Here is a 21,932-nt window from a genome sequence, read left to right on the forward strand (position 1 = left end):
GATAAAAGCGAAGATCTAATCTTAGTAAAGTCATATTAATCTATAAAGCCTTCATTTTGTGTAGTAATATTAATAATATACTTAGAAAATGTTTAGAATGTGATTGAGATGCTGAGTGATTTTCATAACATTACATTTAAGTACCCTACGTTTAAACAAAAGCTGTCCAAAATCAAACCAATTCATATTTTTTTTTAACTTCAAAATAATATCAACTTTTTATTTTTAGAGTTTTAGAATCAGGTGCTTTCAGGCTTTTAGTATGTCTGTGACAAATACACACTAATGTACAAAAGCAGCAAACAAATCCTTAAATTACAACAAAAAGATATTTAATTTCCATGACATAAATATTTACTCTGTATAACATCTATCACAGGTAGGGCGAGCACTAGACCCATAGACGTCTGGGCGTCACAGTGCATGGTGTTTCCTTCTCCCTAGTGGCTGAGTGCAGTGCAGCTTCCTGTGGAGTTCAGCTTTGGCCAAGTCTGCTGACAGTTTCTTGGCCATGCGATCTGTGGTTCTTTTCATGCTGCGAGCCACTTCAATCGCCTTGTCCAGAGTTTTGTTCATGTCTTCATCCTGTGAAATAGCAGCAACCCTTCTAATGACCCCTATATTCACATACTAACTGCAGCATTACACAATATCATCATTATTATTATTACTATTCAGCAGATATGCATGTATGGACAGTTGATGAGATGACACAGATCTCACCTTGCTGCCTCTGCGTCTGCCTGTCCTGCTGGCAGACTTTGAGGACACTGAGACAGGAGACAGTGTCCGCTGGAAGTACACATTGCTGGGCAGGAGTGCTGTGTCTGACTGAGTGGATCGTTTACTGTGATGGGTCGGGGACTGGAGCAGCGGCTCCATCACTTTATAGCTGGATTTGATGATAGAAAAATCAAGTATAATTCAGCGTTTCACAAAGAGTGGGCCACGAGCTACTCTAAAGTTTCAAAGGAGTCATATTATACCCTATTTCGCCAAGTTAACCTAGTTCCCTGGTGTCCTAATGAACATGTCTGTGACCAATTTTTGTCAAAATACCATAAGAATGAAGCACCACAGCAGTTCAATCACTCTACGCCCGCACTCTCGCGTGTTTTACGGACAAAGCGGAGCTCATTGCACTAATTCAATTTTAATGCATTGTGATGCCCCAGTGAGCGAGGAACTCAACATTGCGTGTTTTATCTCCTGTACTAAGACTGAGGAGGATCACAAAAACATGAGTGAGTCATCTTTTTTCACTTTGCCCACTGATAGGGCCTCCAGAGTCCCAATATATAAGGATTTAAATTATTAAAAAGTTGATTTTGCATAATATGTCTCCTTTAAGTTTTGTTCTGAGGTAAAATCTGCATAAAATATATTAAAATATGTCTCACTACAGTCAAAATCAAATTTTATTCACAATTTCATTGTTTGTGAACACTTTGCTTCTCACTCATGTACAAAATAGCAGTTAAAGTGGCTGTGCGTTAGATTATTCATGCATCGATCATGATCATATTATCATAGTTTGATAAATATTGAGATATTGCATTATATGTGAATGTCCTCTGTTTACTTCAATGATACACTTCATTCTTGTTAGAGTAAAAATATATAAATATATAAATCTTTCAGCTTTCAGTGAGCGACAGGTGTGTTTACCTGTGTGTTTACCTGGCAGGTAGACTGCTGGAAGAGCAGTAGTTGACCTGGAGCAGGGGCTTCTGCAGAGATGGAGAAGAGAAGGGAGACCACCTCTCCTTGGAGTAAAAACTCTCAATCGTGGCTGCTGACAAGAGAAGCACATATTATTGGGTGCCCGACTAATACACAACAGTGCATTTATTTCCAATATTGATTCTTGTTTGATGCTGTAACACAGCAAACAGATTTGGACAAATGTATATAGTTTAATCACTTGGATTGAAATCTAAATGTTAGAAAATGTACTGACTCTGTGGTGTTTGTTTAGCAGAGCTGTCAGTCGCTCCCCCTTTCTCTCCTTTAAAACTGGAGCAGGTGATTACATGAGCTTTCACTAAGCGATTTCCTTCTGCGCCTAAAGCAGTAAAACATATTTTTTTGTTAAAGTTGACCCACTTTAGGACAAAATATACAATTATTAACAACGCAGAATGTACTGTGAAATGTAAGTGTGGCCCTGACCTCTGCTTTTTCCTGGTCCAGATTGTAAACTGCTGCCTCTTCTGCTCCCTACTGTTGAGTTGTGGAATTGCAGCATGACTTCTGAGGCTGCTGTATCACCACTGTCTGTACCTGGAGAGAAGATGAACAAACTTATGATGAATGAAGACACTTATACACTTATACACGCTCACACATATACATGTGTAATCTGCTCTTTGGTTTGATGGAGTACCTTTGCTCTTACTGGGGTCCATGTCTGTAGAAATCCAGTCCTCTACTCTTGCTGGACTGGAAGTAAGATTATTCATACTTTGTCTGCTGTTTGATCATTTCCATATACTAATGGATTCATTTTAATGATAAAATCAGTAATTGTACATCAAACTTTCACCTCTGACGAGCTGGTCTTAGGTGAGTCTTCTCTCTCGTTTTGGACCTGCGCTCCTGACGATGCTGTCTGTATTTGGAGGTGAGGTAATCCATCTTCTGTGCTAGGTGAGGCAGCTGGACTAAGCCGTCCTCCAGTTCCTTCTTCAGCCTGGACACTTCTGACTGCAAGGCCAGTATAGCCTCGCTAAACACACATACATGAACACACATACACACAGATATTGCAATGTTCTATGTGTGAAGAGGGGAGAGTAGCCAGGGGTGATTATTTTATAAAACTCAAACTGCTTGTAGCCTTAGTTTTCAGCAGCCAGCCACCAACAGTGCTAACTGTGAGGAAACACTGACCTATTACAGGAGCAGGAATACACTTGGCTGCCTCTATCCGGTGAACTCATGGTAGTGCTGAGTGCAGGTTCAGAGACGTAGTGACTGCGCTGAGAAGGCAGGCTTTGGTCCGATCCTGTCGAACGAAAGAGTGTTCAAGAAACGTTTGATACTATTTTTATTGACATGTTATGATGAAGGAAAAACAGAAGTTACACAGCAGAATGCTAAGATTAAAGGTCCAGTGTGTAAACATTTGTGGCATCTAATGGTGAGACTGCAGGTGATGGATGTCATTCTTTGGACTATGTCCATCCGGGCTGTTGTAGAAATATGACAGCAAAAGCAATCAAGGCCAGTACATTGAAAAGGTTTATTCTTAAGCATTTAAGGCCTCCTAAATGTTACACACTGGATCTTTAAAAAGATGAAAAACCACACTGATAGTAAAGCAATATGCTGCTCACCCTGCAGCTCGAGTGAAGGCTCCTTGGTGGTGCTCTCTACCCACAGCTCCACTTGACCACAGGACTCTGTTTGGACAGATGGGTGAGAGTTGGCCCACCGCTGGGTGTTCACAGACGCTGAATAGATGGTTGTCTGCAGTCTGGAGCCGCTCTCACTCTCTGAGCTACTTAGACCGTCATTATGGGACTGAACACTGGAATTAGGATAAACCCAAATAGTTCTATTATTCCAAGTCACATGGATCAATCACTGGATCAGTGTTTATGTACTGTAGCTTATGTTGTACCTTTCGATGAGCAGATTTGGTTGAAATGATCCAGACGCTGATTGAGTCAAGTAAGAGCTCCCAAATCCACTGTCTGCCTCTGGGCTCACAGTCCTCTGCACCCCACCAAACAGAACATCACTCAAAACGATGCCGCGTCTGTTTGCAGCACTGTGACTTTAACAACATCCCTGAAAATAAGCCGACTGTTATCTGCGACTGACCTGTGATGAACAAGAGGTGTTGAGAGGAGGCTCTGCGTGACTGTGTGAGGAAGGGGAGACCTCCACAGCCAGACTCGCACAATCGCCCAGATCACATTTACCCTCTGCGACACGGACGTGATCCACAGTGCTATGTCTGCAATAACAACAATAACAACAATAACAACAATAACAACAGTAAAGATTCGTGTGACAGATGTTAATTTAGACTGTGGAGTTACAGAAGATGATGTACGATTGTACTTCCTGTTTCTAGACTGACAACACACATATCCAGAAGTAGCTCACTTACTCTGAACCACATTTGTTCTGATGGTTCTGAAGACTTTAACATCACCACACTGACCTTTCGTGGGTCTGCGTTGAGGATAAGCTGATTCCACTCAGACACGCCTGGATGTTACGACGAACCGACCCCTCTGACAATGCAGAGGTTCTCTCCTCTTCGTTGCCATCTTCACCAGCTCTCTGGTTGTCCAGTCTCTCCACAGACTCCCGTGTGCCCCTGGAACAGGACAGAGAAGAAACACGGCTCACACCAATCCCAAAACACCCTGTTGCCTCTGCACGGTGGAACCCAACACCGACGCTGTACCTGTGCCTGAAACACGACCTGCCCACGGTAAGGCTGAGAACGTGTCTATTATTTGAACATAGACACACACGAAGCAGCACACTCTTAGAAATAAGGGTTCCAAAAGGGTCCTTCTACAAGGGCTGAGGTTCTACCTGGAACCATTTGCTTCTGAAAAACCCTTTCCCAAAGAAAGGGGTTTTCAAGGGTTCTTGGTAACACTAATGGTTCCAGTAAGAACCATTTTGATCCAGAGAACCCTTTAAAAACTCTTTCCTGAATAAAGGGTTTAAAGGGGTTCTTGGTGGAACCCTCCAAAAGGGTTCCAGGTGGAACATGTGTGGTGCATGTGCAAAGTACAGTGCAAAAATCTCTGGGCACCACTTTTTGTCTTTATTTATTATGTCTGTCAGATCCTGTGATCAGGGTCATGTGGTGGAGTAGTGGGTAGCACTGTTGCTTTACAGCAAATAGACCCAGGTTTGTCAGTCTGGAGGTTGCATCTGAGTGGGGGTTTTGCAGTGTCCTCCCACGGTCAGGCTAATAAATAAAAGGGTAGTAACATTTTCCGCAGCAGGTATTTTTCAACATGCAATAACAAACACAAATTAATTTGACTCCACTTCATTTTAAAAAAAAAAGGGTAGGTCACACTAAATACTTTTAGAATTGAATATAGATATAGATCATAGAGACTAGGAATATTAGTTAAATACAAAATGAGGAGGGGAAAAAAATCTAATTTATTATATATATCTATATATATAGATATATATAGATATATATGTTTTTTTTGTTTTTTTTACCATGAAGTACAACTTTTATGTCCAGTGTCCAGAACAGAGTCAAGGGTTCCGAGCTCACGGCTTGGCTCCACTTCCTCACTGGCCTCCTCCACTTCATCCGCTTTTAATTCCTTTTCGCATGATGTCTCCATCTTATAAACCACTGTGGAAAAATCTGCATGTGGTCCCTGAAACATGAAACCCAGTGAGATCTTTTGTGGTTAGTGCAATCTTACATGCGCACAATAGCAAAACTACTGAAGGAAAGTTAGCAGTGAAGAGTTGTTGGTGCGTCTGTGAGTCGATTACCTGATGCAGGGACGGTAGAGGTGAGGTTATGAGTGTGCAAAGAGGGCTAGGGCTCACATGAAGCTTCTCCTTCACGGGTGTGGGAGTGGACGATGAGTGAGGTGGAGAAATGAGCTCACACATGTTTTTGTCTATCGTCTCCTTGATGTTGTCCAGGTGCATTCCTATCCTGAATATGTCTCCCTCTATCAGCCTGAACACATGCCATGGATGAGTGAACATCATACTGACTTATCAACACGAGTGAAAAAGTAAATAATAATAATTAAAAAAGTATTTTCAACCTGTTTGGATCAAATAGGCCCGTGTTCCTGGACAAACCCCTGTAATTCTGCATTTCCATTGCTCTGTGTTCCTCCTTCTTACTGATGTACTTCCTCTCCAGCTGGTCCTGAGCCTCCATCATGCTCCTCAACATCTGACAAAAGCGAACAAAGGGATCTCCTTGTATCTCAAATGCTGCATGATGATCTTCTTCATGTAGTAGAATGTGAGAGGTTCTCACCATTTGCTGTTCGTCAGTGCTCATCGAAATGTCTTTGACACTCACTTTGAACTCTTCCACCTGAGTAGAAGACGGTTTGTTTGGTTGTTTGTTTGAGGCATTTTTTGCACAAACAGCTTAGTTCTACCTTCAGAATTACCTTCTGAATGAAAGGACCGATGATGTCTCTCAGCTCTGCAGTCATTCGTTCTCCTTCACTGGGACCCACCTCAGGTTGGCCGAGACAGGAAGAAGCTTCACCCTTAGTGTCACTCTGGTTTGCTGTTCCTCCCTTTTGCACAAAGTTTTCTACAAAAAAAACCCAAAAACTTATAAATGTACATCAAGAAAGAAATATGATAAATATTGAAAGTTAAATATTTCTGTGGTCAGGTTGCCGTCATTGTTAAAAGCAAAGTAGAGATGTTTGTCGTACTAGAAGAATGTAATTTGACCCCGTTTGTCTCTATGGAAACCAGTTGCACTTCACTGCATAATTTGCAGGTTGCAAAGCAAAGCAGTGATCTGTCATAATATCAGATGTCAGACACGGAGACGTACCTGATGGGGGACGATGAGGAGCCAAGGCTCCAACATGGCTTCCCCCTGCTGAGTTTCTCTGATGATCGCCATCATGCTCTGCATAAAGCTTCAGATCAGAAGAGGGCTGAGTCTGCAAAACAAGTTCAACAATTGTGCTTTGGTTTCTTTGGATTTATTTAGATTTCTGAAACACACGCCATGGTTTAGGATTTACGTACACTGATTCCCAGTCTCAGTTGATCAATAAGATTCTCTGCTCCGGCATATTTAGTTAATAATTTATCATATTCAGCCTAAAGAAATTAGACACAGAATAAATATTAGTCAAGTGCCTGGAAATAAATCAATTTACATATACACCATATTAAAGAGGGGTTAAATTTAAATTAGGGAACACATATTCACCATTAACTAGGTGTTTACTAATATATATAAGTAGCATACTAGCACTTTATTTGTAATCATTAAGCACGTATTAACACCTTATTCTATATAACCTTATTCTACCTCTATTACGACATGAGTTAAGATTTTTCCTACATAAGGTGTTAATATGTGCTTAACATTTACTAATAAAGGGCTAGTATGCTACTTATATGCATATTAGTAAGTGTTCCCTAATCTAAAGTGTTACCTAAAGAGGACACTAAAGCAAAAGAAGAAGGTGTAGGAATGATAATACGCTGTAAAGACGACATTCCAGAGGTTTTCTACCTGCAGTTGATGAACCAGTGCTGGTGGAGTTTGTTTCTCCTCATCTCTGAAGACATAAGGCTTCTCTGGTGGTTGGACAGAATCCTCCAGGACTCTGCCGATCACCTCTAACATACCTGGAGATGACTGGGCTCTGTGCATGGTGCTGAGGTACTGAGGACCAGGTCTGGAGGGTCCACTTGGAGCTTTGGGGATTTTTACCTTGGGGGCAACCTTAGAAAAATCAGGAAGGGGGTAATGGATTTGGCCTTGGCCATATTTCATTTCACTGAAGGACCTGGCCCGCATGAGTGGGTTTCTCTGAAGCTGATCATTGTCTTCAGACTTTTCCTGCTTCACTACATCTATGACACTGTTGTCTCTGCTGCTCTGGTTTGAGTCTATGCTGGACGCAACACTGTCAGCAACTGAGATGACGTTGATTTTACTTTCAGCTTCTTCATGTAAACTTAAGCTCTTTGATACACTATGACTCTTTTCATCAGTCCCACCAGAGTGACTCTCAGATTTACTTAGAGTAATCTTCTCTGAGAGGTTACTGTTTGTATTATTTGTGCTGTTATGTGTGGCAGCCAAGCTCAAAATGGTGCCCTCCATGCTCTCCAGCAGGGAAACCTCTGGCAGGGTCTCCGCCTTGATGAGTCTGTCAGGCAACATCAAATACACCGCGGGGAAGAGTTGCGACGATGATGCTGCAACATCACTGGGCATGGGAACATCATGTTTGGTGCAGGCAACCTCTTGTGATAAAGATGCTGGTTCCTCAGCAGTGTGCTCATCGAAAACCAAATGATTACTGGTGTCATCTCCATCTTTTGTAGTCAACTCAAGAAGACCTGCATCATCTGGACTTTCATGGACAGTTTCTCTTCCATCTGAGCTTGTGTTGCCCTCAGTGCTCGGTGTCTGGTTGAAGTAGAGGCTACCGAGGTCATCATACGGCAGATCCTCCTGATCCTCGTCACTTGTATTTTGCCCTGAGTCCTCGTAACGCCGCTTTGAAAGTGGAGCATCTTGCATTTTGTTTGGTCTTTGGACAGACACGTGCAATATACTGCTCTTTGTCTTGTTCTCCAGAACCCTCTCACTTGGACTGGTTACATTACTGGACTCTGAGGAGGTGTCATCCAAAGCTGACAACTCACCACTGCCTGCAAATCAAAGAACGGCAACAGCACAAAATATGATTTAAAAGGTCACACGGATTACTTAGTTTACTTAAACACACCTCCTTTTGACAAACTGTTGACAATGAAACCTCAAACTGTCACAGGCCCTGGATCATCCAGACACTTTCTGTTAAACATTTATTCAGTTTGTCTCACTTTGTACAGAAGGCAATAAAGAAATTCTCTGGTGTTCAAAAAATGGCACATATTTTAATTACAGTTTGTAGTCCTACCTTCCTTTCCTCCCTTACTTGATTTCCTTGTTGTTTTTCTTGTATTTATGTGTGTGAAATAAATAAGATAAAAATAATACATGCCTATAGTAACCAGCTTTATGTTCAATGCCATCTTTGATACGTGTGTTACCAAACAGTTAAGTTTTTAACAGTACACAAATGCACATTTCGTCACTCCAGGACTCACCACTTAGATGGATACTGGCGTCTGAACCCGCAGACTCAGCCTGGGATAGATGTAAAGCTAGAGAACCATCCAAGTCACTGAGATGGAGACTTTCGTCCTCGCTTAGGTCGACAAAGATGGTCTGCTGGATACACTTCTTCCACAGCACAGTGGATCCCCAACACTCCTCCACTGAATCCTCTGGATCGCCCTCCATGTGACGGAAAATGTCTGGGCTGTTTTCAGCTGTGGCAAGATAGGAGGTAAGGCAAGAGAGCGGAACACCTGTTCATCACTTAGCAACACAACTTATGAGCTGACAACATCGGATCGAAATGTGCTAAGCTGTTAATTATTCAAGAATCAATACATTATGTGGGGAGAGGTTTGTCAGAGGTGTCATGATACAGTAGGTGGACGTGTTAATGCTTGATTGAATTTCTTGAATTGAATTTCAGATCCTGTATAGTGTGTACATTTCTGTGATGATCTATTCCAGCCTTGCAGCAAAGTGGGTTGAGTTAAGTCTTAGGCTATGTTATTATTGGAGGACTGTGTAAAAGTGTTCATATCATTGAAATTCTTACTATCCTTCTTCATAACAATGGCCAAAGTCTCCTGTGACCTCTGGCATCAACAACCATGTGTACATGCCTCGATTTAATGAGTTGCTGCCATGCGATTGGCTGATATTAGCGTCAAAAATCAGTTAAAGAGGTGTACCTAATAAAGTGACCGTTGAGTGTCTAACTAGTTGTAAATATAGTGAAAGCACAATAATTACTTCTAGACTGTAGTGTATTAAAGTATAACGTAGGCCCTACGTGTGTCAACGTTGTGAATAAATGTACTAAAGGTACTTGAGTACTCTTACAAAAGTAATACATGCGTTATAAAGCTTCAATATTACAACCGTTTATGTACTTCAGGTCTGAATTAGCTTACTTTTTCAGCCACGTGCTACAGTGACGGCTCGGTGACAGTGTGATGATGTTGTTGATGTTGTTGATTACTCACTGTGATGATGTCTCCTTCAGTTTTTGCGACATTTGCGGGTTTATAAGTTGACGCCACACGCAGCCCGAGCTCTTCAGAGGCATGTTCTTCAGACCAGGAACAGTTTATGTGAACCTGTCTTTCTCGACATATGTTTTCTGTGACAGGTTTTAGTTTCTGTGGCATCATTAATTATGAAGAGATCCGCGCTGTGCGTCTGTAGCTGTCCGGGCAGCGTACGACGGACTCTGTCTGGTTGCTAGGTAACGGCGAAACCTGTAGTCATTTACAGTTTTAGACCGTACTTGTTGGTACTTTGCTCATTGGTCCATTATTTCCAATGAGACATTAAGATTTGTTTTCCTACTATAAGTGAATAACAATGAACTATATGGTATTTGGTCTTAACACCACTGTGGTATCCTCATGTGCTATGCTAAGAAACCAGCCGTATTTATTCTGGGTAACTGTCTTTATTATTAGCACCAGCAACAGGTCACTTGGCAGGTATACAACAATAACTTGGGCCCACAACATAGAAAACCCTCTGAGTCGTCCCCATATTACCTAGCGCCCCCACGCCCCCTTCTGGTGCGGAGTGTGATGACACCTCCTCAGTCACTTCATAACAACCACCTTTCACTTTTTTTGTAAAACATCTGAAACAACACCCTTTATTTAACATAATTAAATTATGTTAAATACATAATTAAATTATTTAACATAATTTAATAAAATGTGCCATGCCATGTCATGTCTCCAAGACACCAATAGAGGGCGCGCTATGGTCAAAGATGGCTGACACTCAACAATGAACATCTTTGCAGATGAGGTGCTTCAATATAAGGAAACCATCCACAAACTTTTAATCTTACATGTATTTTAGATTTCTTTTCCCTTCAGATTTTTCAGATTATAATATATATATGTGTGTTTTTTTACCCCACAAAATGTTGCTATTCCTCAATCAGTATATGTGTTTTCAGTATATGTACTACAAAATTACCTCAATCTGAATGATTCACTGACATAGTTAATTCCTTGTATTTAGCTTTAGCGAACATATGAAGATATAAACTATTCAAACCTTGTAATCATTATACGAATGAATTGATTTGGATGGATTTGTTGAGTGGTAAACATGTTGTTACGTTATTTATTTGTTTAACTTTACATTGATGTATCCAGATTGGTAAAATAGTTCCAATCTAGACATTTTTATCAGGAGCACGGAATAAAAACCAACAAAAACATTCTGACACAGAAAGTACCATGAACTATGAATTAATGAATAAATAAAGATATTTTTTACACATATTTGTTAATGTGCAGTTAAAATGTAATGTTAAATGAGAATTGGTGCTACAAACGTTATATAGCATTATTGAGGTCACGATTTGTTTGACATTCATGTGAGATACTAGTGACTGACAGCTTCAGCGTAACACTACGTCATCTCTTTTCTATTCAAATCTATTGGTCCAATGACAGGTACTCTGGGCGTGGCTAATCTTTGAATGTCGTCCTCCGATTGGCTAGTTGTAGAAAACAGAACGCTTGTGCTGCAGCTACACTGTTGTACTTCTTTCCCTCGCAAGTAAAATCAAAGTTTTAAAAGTTGGAAGATAATGTAGCGCCAGGCTGGGTAGCCTTCATATTATCGCCTTACAGACGTGTGTTTTTCCAAAGGACCCATGTTTTTAATTCTTGTGAAAAAGTAAAGAAAAGAAAAGAGGACAAGTCCCCATTGTTCGAACTGGATCGGTTAACGTAAGTTTAGCAGCTAACATGCTAACTAGCTAATGTGGTGCTAGTTTGTGATACAGCACCCAGTGTTGACTGTTAGCTTGAACTGTTCCGTATATTTTATATATTATTGTTTTTATTGTAAGTCCGGTGTTTACATTCCGCTGCTGAGTTTAGCGACTTCCACCCATAGTAATACGATCTGCATGAATGAAGTACGACAAAGTCTGAATCATCAGTTTTTGTACTGTTTAAATGCCCATGTGTAGTGTATTTACAACATTTTGCATTTTGACTTCTCTCATAATCATGAAAGTCTTTTATCATATACTTTTGCCAAAACTCACATTACAAGTCTATTCCTATTTTGTGGAGTGTTTTATTTTGTGCTGTTATATTTCCAAATGTATGTATACACATAACATATGGACAACCTTTATCCTTTATTTACACTGGATATACTGGAGAGTTGACTCTTCTGTGTATACATATATATATATATATATATATATATACATTTATATATATGTACACATACATATGTGTGTGTAATGATAATATAATGGTACGCTGGCAACTGTGGATTGTCTGGTGTGGAGAACAATATGACAACTGCAACATCATCTTGTTTTCCCTGGAATGAAATTCATGGTCACCACAATTTTCATTGCAGGCTTCCCAGATTTCCTGTTCCTGTGTGGAAGAATTTTCGGTCAGTATTCACTTAGTTTTTCCCTTCTCTTGTTTTGGTGCTCGATGTTGCTGGCTCATGGTGCACTGTTGAGTGATGTTTCCTTTTTTAGACTTTGCAGCCACAGGCAACAGCAGTTTAGTGCATCTGTGGGCTGTAAAAAATATAGACACTTCTGTGTCATCATGTCCTATTTATAACTCAGCAAGATGTCACCTTGCTTTTACTTTCATTAGTTTTCTGTTTGATGTGCCTTTAGGCACACATAATTTCTTCATGCACAACTCATGTTCATATACGCTGCAGCTCGGTAAGCAGGGCAGGTCTCTTGGAAACACACCCAGTTGGCATACAATAGTGGAAAAGTCTGCACGTACACTTGAATGCGTCAATTGGCAATGGGAATAATGCTGATGGGCTGTAGATTTCATGTTCATGGAGTACTAGTCCTCTTATGAGACCAGTTGTTTAAACACACGTACGTCACTTGTTGGATATAAATGACCAAATCATGTTAAGCGTTTTGTGCCTCATTACTCAAATAGGAATGCTGACACTAATAATACATGACTGAAATGTTGTATTTATTGTGATTGTCATTTGTTCTTAAGGCATCTCACTGTGTGAGCCCAGTGCTGAGCTAATAGACAGAACTGGATTCTTAAATTTAGAGGGCATCTGACATTGTTTTGGGCTTTTAAGTAGTACTGACAGAGCTAATATAAGCTTCATAGTTATAAACATTTTTTACTATTCATCAGCGTTCAGGCTCTCTGTTAGTCTGTTTTGCTTCTTTGATGTAAATTGTAAAATAGTCATATTTTCACACAGTTATTCTGTTATAAATATAATCATGATGAATAACAAGGTAACAGTGGGAAAAGACTATCACTGAGTGACTGAGATGTGAACACACTTCTTGTTTACCATGACTGTCTTTTAGCTGTTGTTTGGCACAGGAATAGATAGAATGTTTGCTCTGCTCCAATTCCCTTTGGGTGTGTGTGTGTGTGTGTGTGTGTGTACAGAAGGGAGGGGCAGAAGGATTAAAATTTGAGGAGAAATGGGTGTGGTTAGCTCTGGTTTGTATTTGGTGCTGTCTGTCTCAAACCATGCACGTAGCTTGCTTATTGCTGTCCTTTCCTTTGGTGGAAGTCATATAGGCACAGTCGATTATGTGTCTTTCCCTATATCGTAACATGTGTTGCAACATGATTTGTTCCAGTGCTTCTCTTTTCCTCAGCCAATCGTGGCCTCTCTCTCCTTGCTGAAGCATACCCATCTTTCTCACCTTGTAGCAACTTTACGCACTACATACGCACGTCTCCAAGCCTGGATAAACTGAGTCACCGTCTTTAGTTAGACAGCTTGCCTGTTTTGACCCCATCCATTCGTTCCCGTCCTGCTCCCTCGCTTCCTGCCTGCCCCCCTTGTGCACACTGCTGTTTGGTTGGTGTTGCCATGGCACTGTGTGGCCAGAATGAGGCTTCACATACAGCATCTTGTGTTCTCTTTGCAGAAGGCCGCTGAGGAGAGATTGAGGGACAGTGACGTTCTATACGAAAGCAGCAGTGTGTGGACTGACACTCAGGACTCTGCAGCTTCTATGCAGTCACTGTTCCTTGTCAACATTCAGCGGAGAGACAGTCGCATACTTCACCACATTGGTTGATGTTTTTGTTAGGATCGCCTCCTCCTCCTCCTCAACTCCTTTTGACCAAAGAATTTTATTTCTTTCTCATTGGCACTTGTTTTGAACACGGCCATTTTTTGGGGGGACGAAACTGGGATTTTCCCTCATATTATGCACTTCAATGGATACCAGTGCCTCAGTGGTTAGCACGCGAGTTGAGGAGCAGTCTCTTCATGTCCGTTACAGGTAGGAAAAACACTCTCTCTCAACTTATAGTTGTAGAGTTGAAACTGGGGCTCGGGTTTCATAGCTTTTCATATTTTCCTCTTCATTCATTTTTTGATTGGATTATTGATTAAATCATTTGTTGATAGATAAGAGAAGAAACACTCCGTTATCGCAATTATTTGAATGCTGCTTATATTAGATATAACAGTGTCATGTTGCTCATGACAGTATTTTTCGTATAATGTGGACCTGAAATTGTGGCGTCTCATTTTACTGTGGTTCTGTGGGTTTGTTGACTAAAGGCAGATGAGTCTCCTAAACAATAGGCATCAGCCAGCTGTCCATACATACCCAGGTGAAGAGCGGTAGCAGGTGTGCAGCAGGTGTGACCTGCTAAATACAAAGAGACTTGCTCCAGCTTCAATATTTAACAAGCCCTGAAAAATTCATCAGTGTCAGTGTTGTTTTTCTCAACATGTGTGTCCATCTTGTACGGATGGAGTGGGCATCTGCTAGTTTGGACGATGTCTGTTCCTATAAGGGCTGTTTTCAAGTTTGTTAACCTAACTGATTCCATTATACCACACTTCAGAGTCTGTTTGTCTCTGACAGCTCGGAGAAATCTACTTAGCGTCTCTTTAATCTGTCGTGTGTGCCCTCCAAAGCCGTAATCTCAGGTGACCAGGTCGCAAGAGAACCTGCAGGAAAGATAAGCAGATTACCAAAGAAAATGCTGATTGAACACTTTCTTCGCCATGCATTGGAAGTTAATACTCTGATAACGCCACGCATCTCCGAGACAGTTTTGCAGTGTGTGATGCAAAAATATCTCTGACGTCAGATGGTATCAGAGAAAAGGAAGGCTGTTTTTCAACCTTTTTCAAGACTTAATTGAAACACAAACAAAGATTATCATCACTTTAACTTAGTAATGGCTAATTAATTTGGTTGAGTTAATCCTATCCATGCTTCAGAGAAAGAGAGGGAGCAGCAGCCTGGAAGGTTTTTCCAGTGGAAACATCAGTAGATGCCTCTCAGATGCTCCGTGTGTTCCTGCTGCTTTATTAAGACAGGAAAAGCCAGCAGGTAGGCTAGTGTTTACCATGGCTATAGTGTTCAATAATGTGTTGTGAACTTGGTAGTAAACAAAAGGCTTTCTACTTTAATGCCCAATTGATTGATGGAAAAACTTTTCAGGAGACCATGTCTGCCTTTATTCGCAATTTATTTGTTGTTTTTGTGTCAATTAAATAGCTCACCATAGACTGTAAGTGTTAACGTCATCTAATGAAGTGCTCCCTGGGTTAGTTTTTTTTAGAGCCTTCACACAAAACCTTGGGTTGGGTACAGCAGGAAATCCTGAGATAAACAAACTGAAAGGACTTTGTGTGAAGCTGATCTCCTTCCAACAATACAGCTTCCTGAAAAACAAAAGTTCTTTAGAGTAAAGTGTGCGTAGAGTGTTATAGAATAGCCGTACGCCATTGTTTTACTCTCCCTTTCATCTTTGCTTGAAAAATCTTATTTTTTACAGTCTTGATTATTCAGTTAACTGTTAATACAGTCTCATTCTGTTTTTGTGTTGTTTTTGTTGTTTGTAGATTTTTTTGGTAACGCTATTACCAAAAATAAAAACATCACCCTCATAAGCTACTATATACATTGTCAAAGTGTTTCTTTCATTAAAAAGACTAACTTCTAACTAATTCACAAAATCCCACTTGTCAGAACATCAGCTCATGAGCTCTTTGCCTCTCGTGACTGCAAAAGCTCTCTGCCATACTTTGAAAGACGTGTTAGTGTGTGATCCATTGTTTTCTGCAGTGGAAGGAAGTTACTTAACGGTTTTCCTTTGCTTAGAAAGAGGTCCTCTCAGTTGGCTGAAGTCACAGTCAGAGTAGGTCTGTTTCTCCACACCTTCTACAACGTTTTGTTTTCCTGACTTTTTAGAGAAGCTTATTGATATTTTTCTCAATTTTTTTGAGGCTCAGCAAGTTGAAACATAAAACCTGATTGACTGATTCTACTTCCCTCTGCTGCTGTAGAATGGAGGTGTCCTGCCTGGAGTTGGCGTTGGAGGGAGAGCGGCTCTGTAAGGTCGGAGACTACAGAGCGGGAGTCTCCTTCTTTGAAGCTGCCATTCAGGTGGGCACAGAAGATCTGCAGGTGCTCAGTGCGATCTACAGCCAGCTGGGCAATGCTTACTTCCACCTGCATGACTACACAAAGGCCCTGGAGTTTCACCGGCATGACCTCACATTGACCAGGTGAGATCATCTACGACATTCCTCCTTACTCTGCTTGTAAATCATGGTTTTATGATTGCTCACATACTGTAATGTGTCTTGTATAAGAACAATTGGTGACCTGCTCGGTGAAGCCAAAGCCAGTGGAAACCTTGGCAACACGTTAAAGGTGTTGGGGCGCTTTGATGAGGCTGTGGTTTGTTGTCAGAGGCACTTGGACATAGCGAGGGATATGAACGACAAGGTGAGGCAGAGCTGGGAATTATGGACAAAACCATTATCACAATAGAAGCTCATGAAATCGGTGATTTATTATTGCGATAAAATGTAAAAGGCTGATTTTCGCTCCTGAGTTAATATTGAATTAACCAGTTAGTTGTGGTTTTAAACTTCTTAATCAAGAAGACGTATATAATGAGTGGTTTTAAACTTCTTAACAGACTGGAAACAACTAACACTTGTTAAACCATTTTACAAATATGAAGCAAAACATTCAAGTGTATGTGTTGTGTCTGAAAATGTATTTGCATAGTTGCATAAACGTTATATTGATATATATTGAATCTTTGTTATATCGATACTGAATTATTGCCCAGCCCTGCTTGTAAATGATATTATGGTGTGTGACGGATTCAGAAAACACTCTTCTTGTTGTTCTTGACTTGTTTTTCTTTGATTTGTGGGTCAGGTGGGTCAAGCGCGAGCTCTGTATAACTTCGGGAACGTGTATCATGCCCAAGGCAAAAGTATCTGCTGGAGTGGAGCGGAGCCAGGAGATTTCCCAGAGGAAGTCATGGTGGCACTGAGGAAGGCAGCTGAGTATTATGAGTAAGTCTTTCAGTGTTTGTTTTGTGTGTGTGTTAATTGTATGGTGTGATACCACCGAGTGGAACGGGGTTCCAGAGTAATGGTACGGTACGGGTTGTTGGGTGTTATTATTCCTGTTTTGATCAGTTGCTGATAGTTGAAGTGCTGACTGACTTGCTTGTTATGTGGATTTTCAGGGCAAACTTGGCCATCGTGAAAGAGCTCGGAGACCGAGCCGCACAGGGTCGAACTTACGGGAACCTCGGCAATACGCACTATCTGCTGGGATACTTTCGCCAAGCAGTGGCTTCTCATGAGCAGGTGTGAAGGAACCCTTCATTCATTTTAAACCCAAACTCTGTAACAGGCTATTTAATGAAATATGTTTCTAATTACAGTGATTTTAATCATAGAATTATTGTGTGATTTGTGTTTTTCAGCGCTTGCTCATAGCCAAAGAGTTTGGTGACCGCTCGGCGGAGAGACGGGCTTACTGCAACCTGGGGAATGCCTATATATTTTTAAGTGAATTTGAAGTGGCGGCTGAGAATTACAAGTAAGCCACAGCTCACACATGAACTGACAATATGATACAGCATGTTTACACATCATACTTTACATAGTATACTGGATAGTAGAGCTGAAACAACTAAATTTATCGTCAAGTAATTTGATAATTGATTAATCAGTTTGAAGCTATTTGATTCATACAAGATTTATGATTGTTTTAGCTTCTTAAATGTGAATACTGTCGTCGCTTCTTTGAAAAACTGAATCATTTCCGTTTGTGGACAAAACAAGAACATCGTCATTTCCAGGTTTGACAAACACTGATTAAGCTTTTTTAACATTTTCTGACATTTTCTTGACCAACCGATTAATCAATTAAATAATAAACAGATTAATTGATTGCAGCTCTACTAGATAGACATGGGAAAATCAGTTCATGTAAATAAATAATGTCTGCGCTTTTCTTGATCCAACTACAGCCGTCTTACCAAAAACAGAAATTTTTACACAACTGTGATCTAGATATGAATATTTTGTGTGATGTCACCATTACATCGCTACTGTGACTGTGTTTAGATGTAGCACATTGAATGTCATACCCATATATATATTTTTAGGCCTCTTATATAGACAGTGAGTGGTGATAATCGATGTGTCTCGGTGTGTGCGGCGCGTTGATCCTGTGTGTGTCTGTGTGTTTGTCAGGAGGACGCTGCAGCTGGCGAGGCAGCTGAAAGACCGAGCTGTGGAGGCTCAGGCCTGTTACAGTCTCGGCAACACCTACACACTTCTCCAGGACTTTGAGAGAGCCATAGACTACCATCTCAAACACCTCATCATCGCCCAGGACCTTAATGACAGGTAAATGCACTTACAGTCGGATGTATGCTGATATTTACTGTATTTTCTCTGTGCCCCTTTATATGAATTTAAATGTTTTTCCATAGGATTGGGGAGGGGCGTGCATGCTGGAGTCTGGGAAATGCTTACACTGCACTGGGGAACCATGACCAGGCCATGCACTTTGCTGAGAAACACCTGGAGATCTGCAAAGAGGTATAAAATGTTTTAAATGGACCAAAAACATGTCAAGATATTTTGCTGTTGTAAAAAGGTGAACTTTTTCTTTTGTTTTCCTTCCAGACTGGAGACAGGAGCGGGGAGCTGACGGCTCGTATGAATGTGTCAGACCTTCAGATGGTTCTGGGTCTGAGCTACAGCACAAATAACTCCACCCTCTCTGAGAATAAGGATGCAGACTACAACCAACATGGTAAAGAGAAACCACTACATCAATCAAACAGCATGAACCCACAGTTCTGTCCGGTGTGCCATTGTCACAGGCGTAAACTGTTTTCATCTGTTTTTAGGAGCGAGGCCAAGGATGAGCAGGAGACACAGCATGGAGAACCTGGAGCTGATGAAACTCACTCCGGACAAGATGAATGTAAGTACGGCCCACTGTGTAGGCTTTTCAAAGGTTTGTCCTCCCTGCGTCCTGTTGTGGTAACTCATCCATTGTTGTGTTCTGAAGGGTCCGAAGTACAACAGTGACATCCTGACCAAACAGTCCAAACCCTCACTGGCTAAGAGCTCCTCCAAACTGTTGTTTGTCAGTCGTCTGCGCGGGAAGAAGTTCAAGTCTGGTGGCTCCAGTAAGGTCCTCCAGGACACCAGCAACACCCTGGACACCAGTCAGACGTCGACACAGGGACCACAGAAGGTAAAGGGACCACTATTTAGTCTCCACGCAGCCAAAACTCTTCTGTTATGTTGTGTTTCATGATCGCGTTTTTCTTCTCCATTAGCGACTCAGTCCTGAAATGCTCGGAGACGAGGGCTTCTTTGACCTGCTGAGCCGTTTCCAGAGCAACCGTATGGATGACCAGCGCTGTTCTATACAGGATAAGGGCAGCAGGTTATCATTAAATGGCGGCCCAGAGGCACCTCCTCGAATCATCAGGAAATGTGAGTTCATACATTCATAAATTCACTCATTGTCTGCCACTTTATCCTCCACATAAGGGTCACTGAGGGGCCAGAAGGCGGGTTAGACCATGGACCTGGGCGCCAGTCCATTCTAGCACAACATACACAGAAGAACAACCATTCACTCTCACACACACACACCTATCCATGTCAATTTAGAGTGTCCAATTACCCTTTGTATGTTTTTGGACTGTGAGAAGAAACCTGAGGAAAAGCTTCTAGCTGTGAGACAAGGGTGCTTGCCACTACCCGGCTTTGTGGCCCCTCACACATACAAATACTCAAAAACTATAGATTTCTTTATTTAAACTTCCCTCTCATACTAAAATAAAACATCCCTCGTGTTCATCTTTAATCCTCTCTCTCTACAGCTGTGTCAGAGACCGCGAACATCTCGGGCGCCCAAGGCCGGCGGTTAAAGGAGTCATCATCAGCGGCAGCGGCAGGTGGAAGCCTTCCTGGACTCAGGCTCCATCAAAACAGCAACCAGGCTGTGCTCAACCATCTGATGGCCAACGCTGACAGCGATGAGCCCGACGACAACTTCTTCGATATGCTCGTGAAGTGCCAGGTACCAGATTAGACTGTGTATTCACTGTTTTTTGTGTGTGGAACCTCTGAGTAACTGGCACAATACTGTGGTTCTGGTTTGACCTAGTTTTTATCCCCCACCCTTCCCTAGTCTCACAGAGAGAGAGGGATAGTGACTGGAACTAAGCAAGGTTTTTTTTTAACACTACAGTTCAAAAGTTTGGGGTCACCCATACCATTTTTTTGTGTTTTCCATTAAAACTTTTATTCATCAAAAGAGTTGCGAAATTAATAGAAAATATCGTCAAGACATTGCATCCAGGAGACCTAGGGCAGCTAGGCACATGGAGGCACATTGTTACGTTCGTGAGAAGCTATAAGTGCGATTATGATCGAAAATACAACTATGAACTTGCACTGATATTAGTAGAGTATGCTTTTCAGACTTTTTGTGGGCCTTTCTAGTGTTGTCAGCCATTGTGCTGTTGTGTGACGCTGCATTTCATTACTCTGGCTGCCACAGACATTAAAACGAGTCTATGGTGGCCTTCACACACCAGAAAGGATGTCACGCTTCTTTCTTTGTGTCATAACTTTTCACTGTCCTTTTTAGCTGTTGTAGAAACATGGGAACACCATTATACATATGCTTGTCCAAACAAGAAACTTCACTTAAAATGCCCTGAACAGAGCTCAAACTATTTTCTCTTTCTTGCAGGGCTCCCGTTTGGATGACCAGCGCTGTGCCCCTCCCCCTCCTTCAGCCCGAGGCCCCACTGTACCAGATGAGGACTTCTTCAGCCTCATCATGCGCTCTCAGGCCAAACGAATGGACGAGCAGCGCGTCACCCTGCCCTCGGCAATGAGCGCAGTAGGCAGGCCCACCTCCAAATCTAACTGAAGTAAAACACTAAAGGGACAAACAGGTGTTAGTTGGCTTTTTCTTCTATAGCTCATGAAGTGGACAATGGGGTGGTCACTGAGAAAAAAAAGCAACCGCTTGTCTGTCGTTATAATCCTCCTTTTGGACATTACGCACTGTGCACTGAGTGTATATAGAAGGGAAAACTCTAAAAACAACTCTACAAGGACTTGCTTCGCACAACTTGCACAACACAAACAATTCAGTAGCTTCAGGGACAAATGTTTTTTTCTTTCTTTTTATTCCTTGTTCTTCGTTATCTGGTGCTCCGGCACATTTCATATCATGTGTGTATTTATCAATACACAACTACAGTTATGTTTGTATTTATTGTGGATTTTTATGATTGTTCTAATTCTAACAGCCGTCCCACCACTATTCATTCATGTGGTTCTACATAGCAGTGGACACGGAGGTACAGCACTTGACTTTTTCCATGTATTTTGTTTATGTGTGAGTTTTTTGGTGGGTGTAAGAGGTCAGACAGGAAATTAACAAAAAGTATTTTAAGCAAAAGTGTTTGATAAAACAATGAATTTTACCCGTCTTTTGTACTAAATGTTCAGGGAGATAAGATGAATAAATCTTCCTGTAGGCATCTTGCTTACTCTCCATTTCAACAACACACACAACACAACTTGTGTAAAAGACACTTTATTGAACGTACCAGCAGTTAGACTAGAGTTAGCTTCAGTTAATTTAAGTCACCTTTTTAAAAACAAGAATTAGAAAGGCTTGATACGAAGAGCCACTAGCATTTCCAAAACGCACTAACTGTACACACATGAACACAGAGGAAATAAATACACCTATGTACGTATTAGT

General features: G+C 41.3%; 2 protein-coding genes across 2 annotated transcripts; one reads left to right on the plus strand and one right to left on the minus strand.

Moving 5' to 3' along the window:
- Nucleotides 1-414: 414 nt before the first annotated feature.
- On the minus strand, nucleotides 415-9,025 carry aknad1 (AKNA domain containing 1; the record flags this gene model as incomplete). The annotated part of the gene is made up of 20 exons (XM_083889545.1): nucleotides 415-585; nucleotides 724-892; nucleotides 1,681-1,795; nucleotides 2,173-2,283; nucleotides 2,387-2,442; nucleotides 2,546-2,728; nucleotides 2,893-3,007; nucleotides 3,339-3,559; nucleotides 3,626-3,720; nucleotides 3,829-3,964; nucleotides 4,175-4,333; nucleotides 5,209-5,375; nucleotides 5,497-5,689; nucleotides 5,781-5,914; nucleotides 6,002-6,061; nucleotides 6,141-6,289; nucleotides 6,542-6,653; nucleotides 6,742-6,816; nucleotides 7,238-8,388; nucleotides 8,830-9,025. The coding sequence occupies 20 exons, from the start codon at nucleotides 9,023-9,025 to the stop codon at nucleotides 415-417; spliced, it is 3,768 nt and encodes a 1,255-aa protein (XP_083745671.1).
- Nucleotides 9,026-13,979: 4,954 nt separating this feature from the next.
- gpsm2 (G protein signaling modulator 2) lies at nucleotides 13,980-21,529 on the plus strand. Its single transcript, XM_083889062.1, has 14 exons — nucleotides 13,980-14,120; nucleotides 16,148-16,369; nucleotides 16,457-16,592; nucleotides 17,037-17,176; nucleotides 17,353-17,476; nucleotides 17,596-17,711; nucleotides 18,371-18,526; nucleotides 18,613-18,721; nucleotides 18,809-18,938; nucleotides 19,036-19,112; nucleotides 19,200-19,388; nucleotides 19,474-19,633; nucleotides 20,026-20,225; nucleotides 20,904-21,529. The coding sequence occupies exons 1-14, from the start codon at nucleotides 14,056-14,058 to the stop codon at nucleotides 21,084-21,086; spliced, it is 2,007 nt and encodes a 668-aa protein (XP_083745188.1). The 5' UTR covers nucleotides 13,980-14,055; the 3' UTR covers nucleotides 21,087-21,529.
- The last annotated feature ends 403 nt before the right edge of the window (nucleotides 21,530-21,932 follow it).

This window comes from Microchirus variegatus (genome assembly GCF_963457635.1).
Source record: "Microchirus variegatus genome assembly, chromosome: 5".
In the NCBI taxonomy this organism is placed as follows: domain Eukaryota; kingdom Metazoa; phylum Chordata; class Actinopteri; order Pleuronectiformes; family Soleidae; genus Microchirus; species Microchirus variegatus.

What these genes read in the sequence shown, in the direction of transcription:
- gpsm2 (XM_083889062.1), top strand. Translation starts at nt 14,056, where the DNA reads ATGGATACCAGTGCCTCAGTGGTTAGCACGCGAGTTGAGGAGCAGTCT. An exon ending in ACCTGGAGATCTGCAAAGAG is followed by an intron (nt 18,722 to 18,808) that starts GTATAAAATGTT and finishes TTTTCCTTCCAG; the next exon opens with ACTGGAGACAGGAGCGGGGA. An exon ending in TGCAGACTACAACCAACATG is followed by an intron (nt 18,939 to 19,035) that starts GTAAAGAGAAAC and finishes ATCTGTTTTTAG; the next exon opens with GAGCGAGGCCAAGGATGAGC.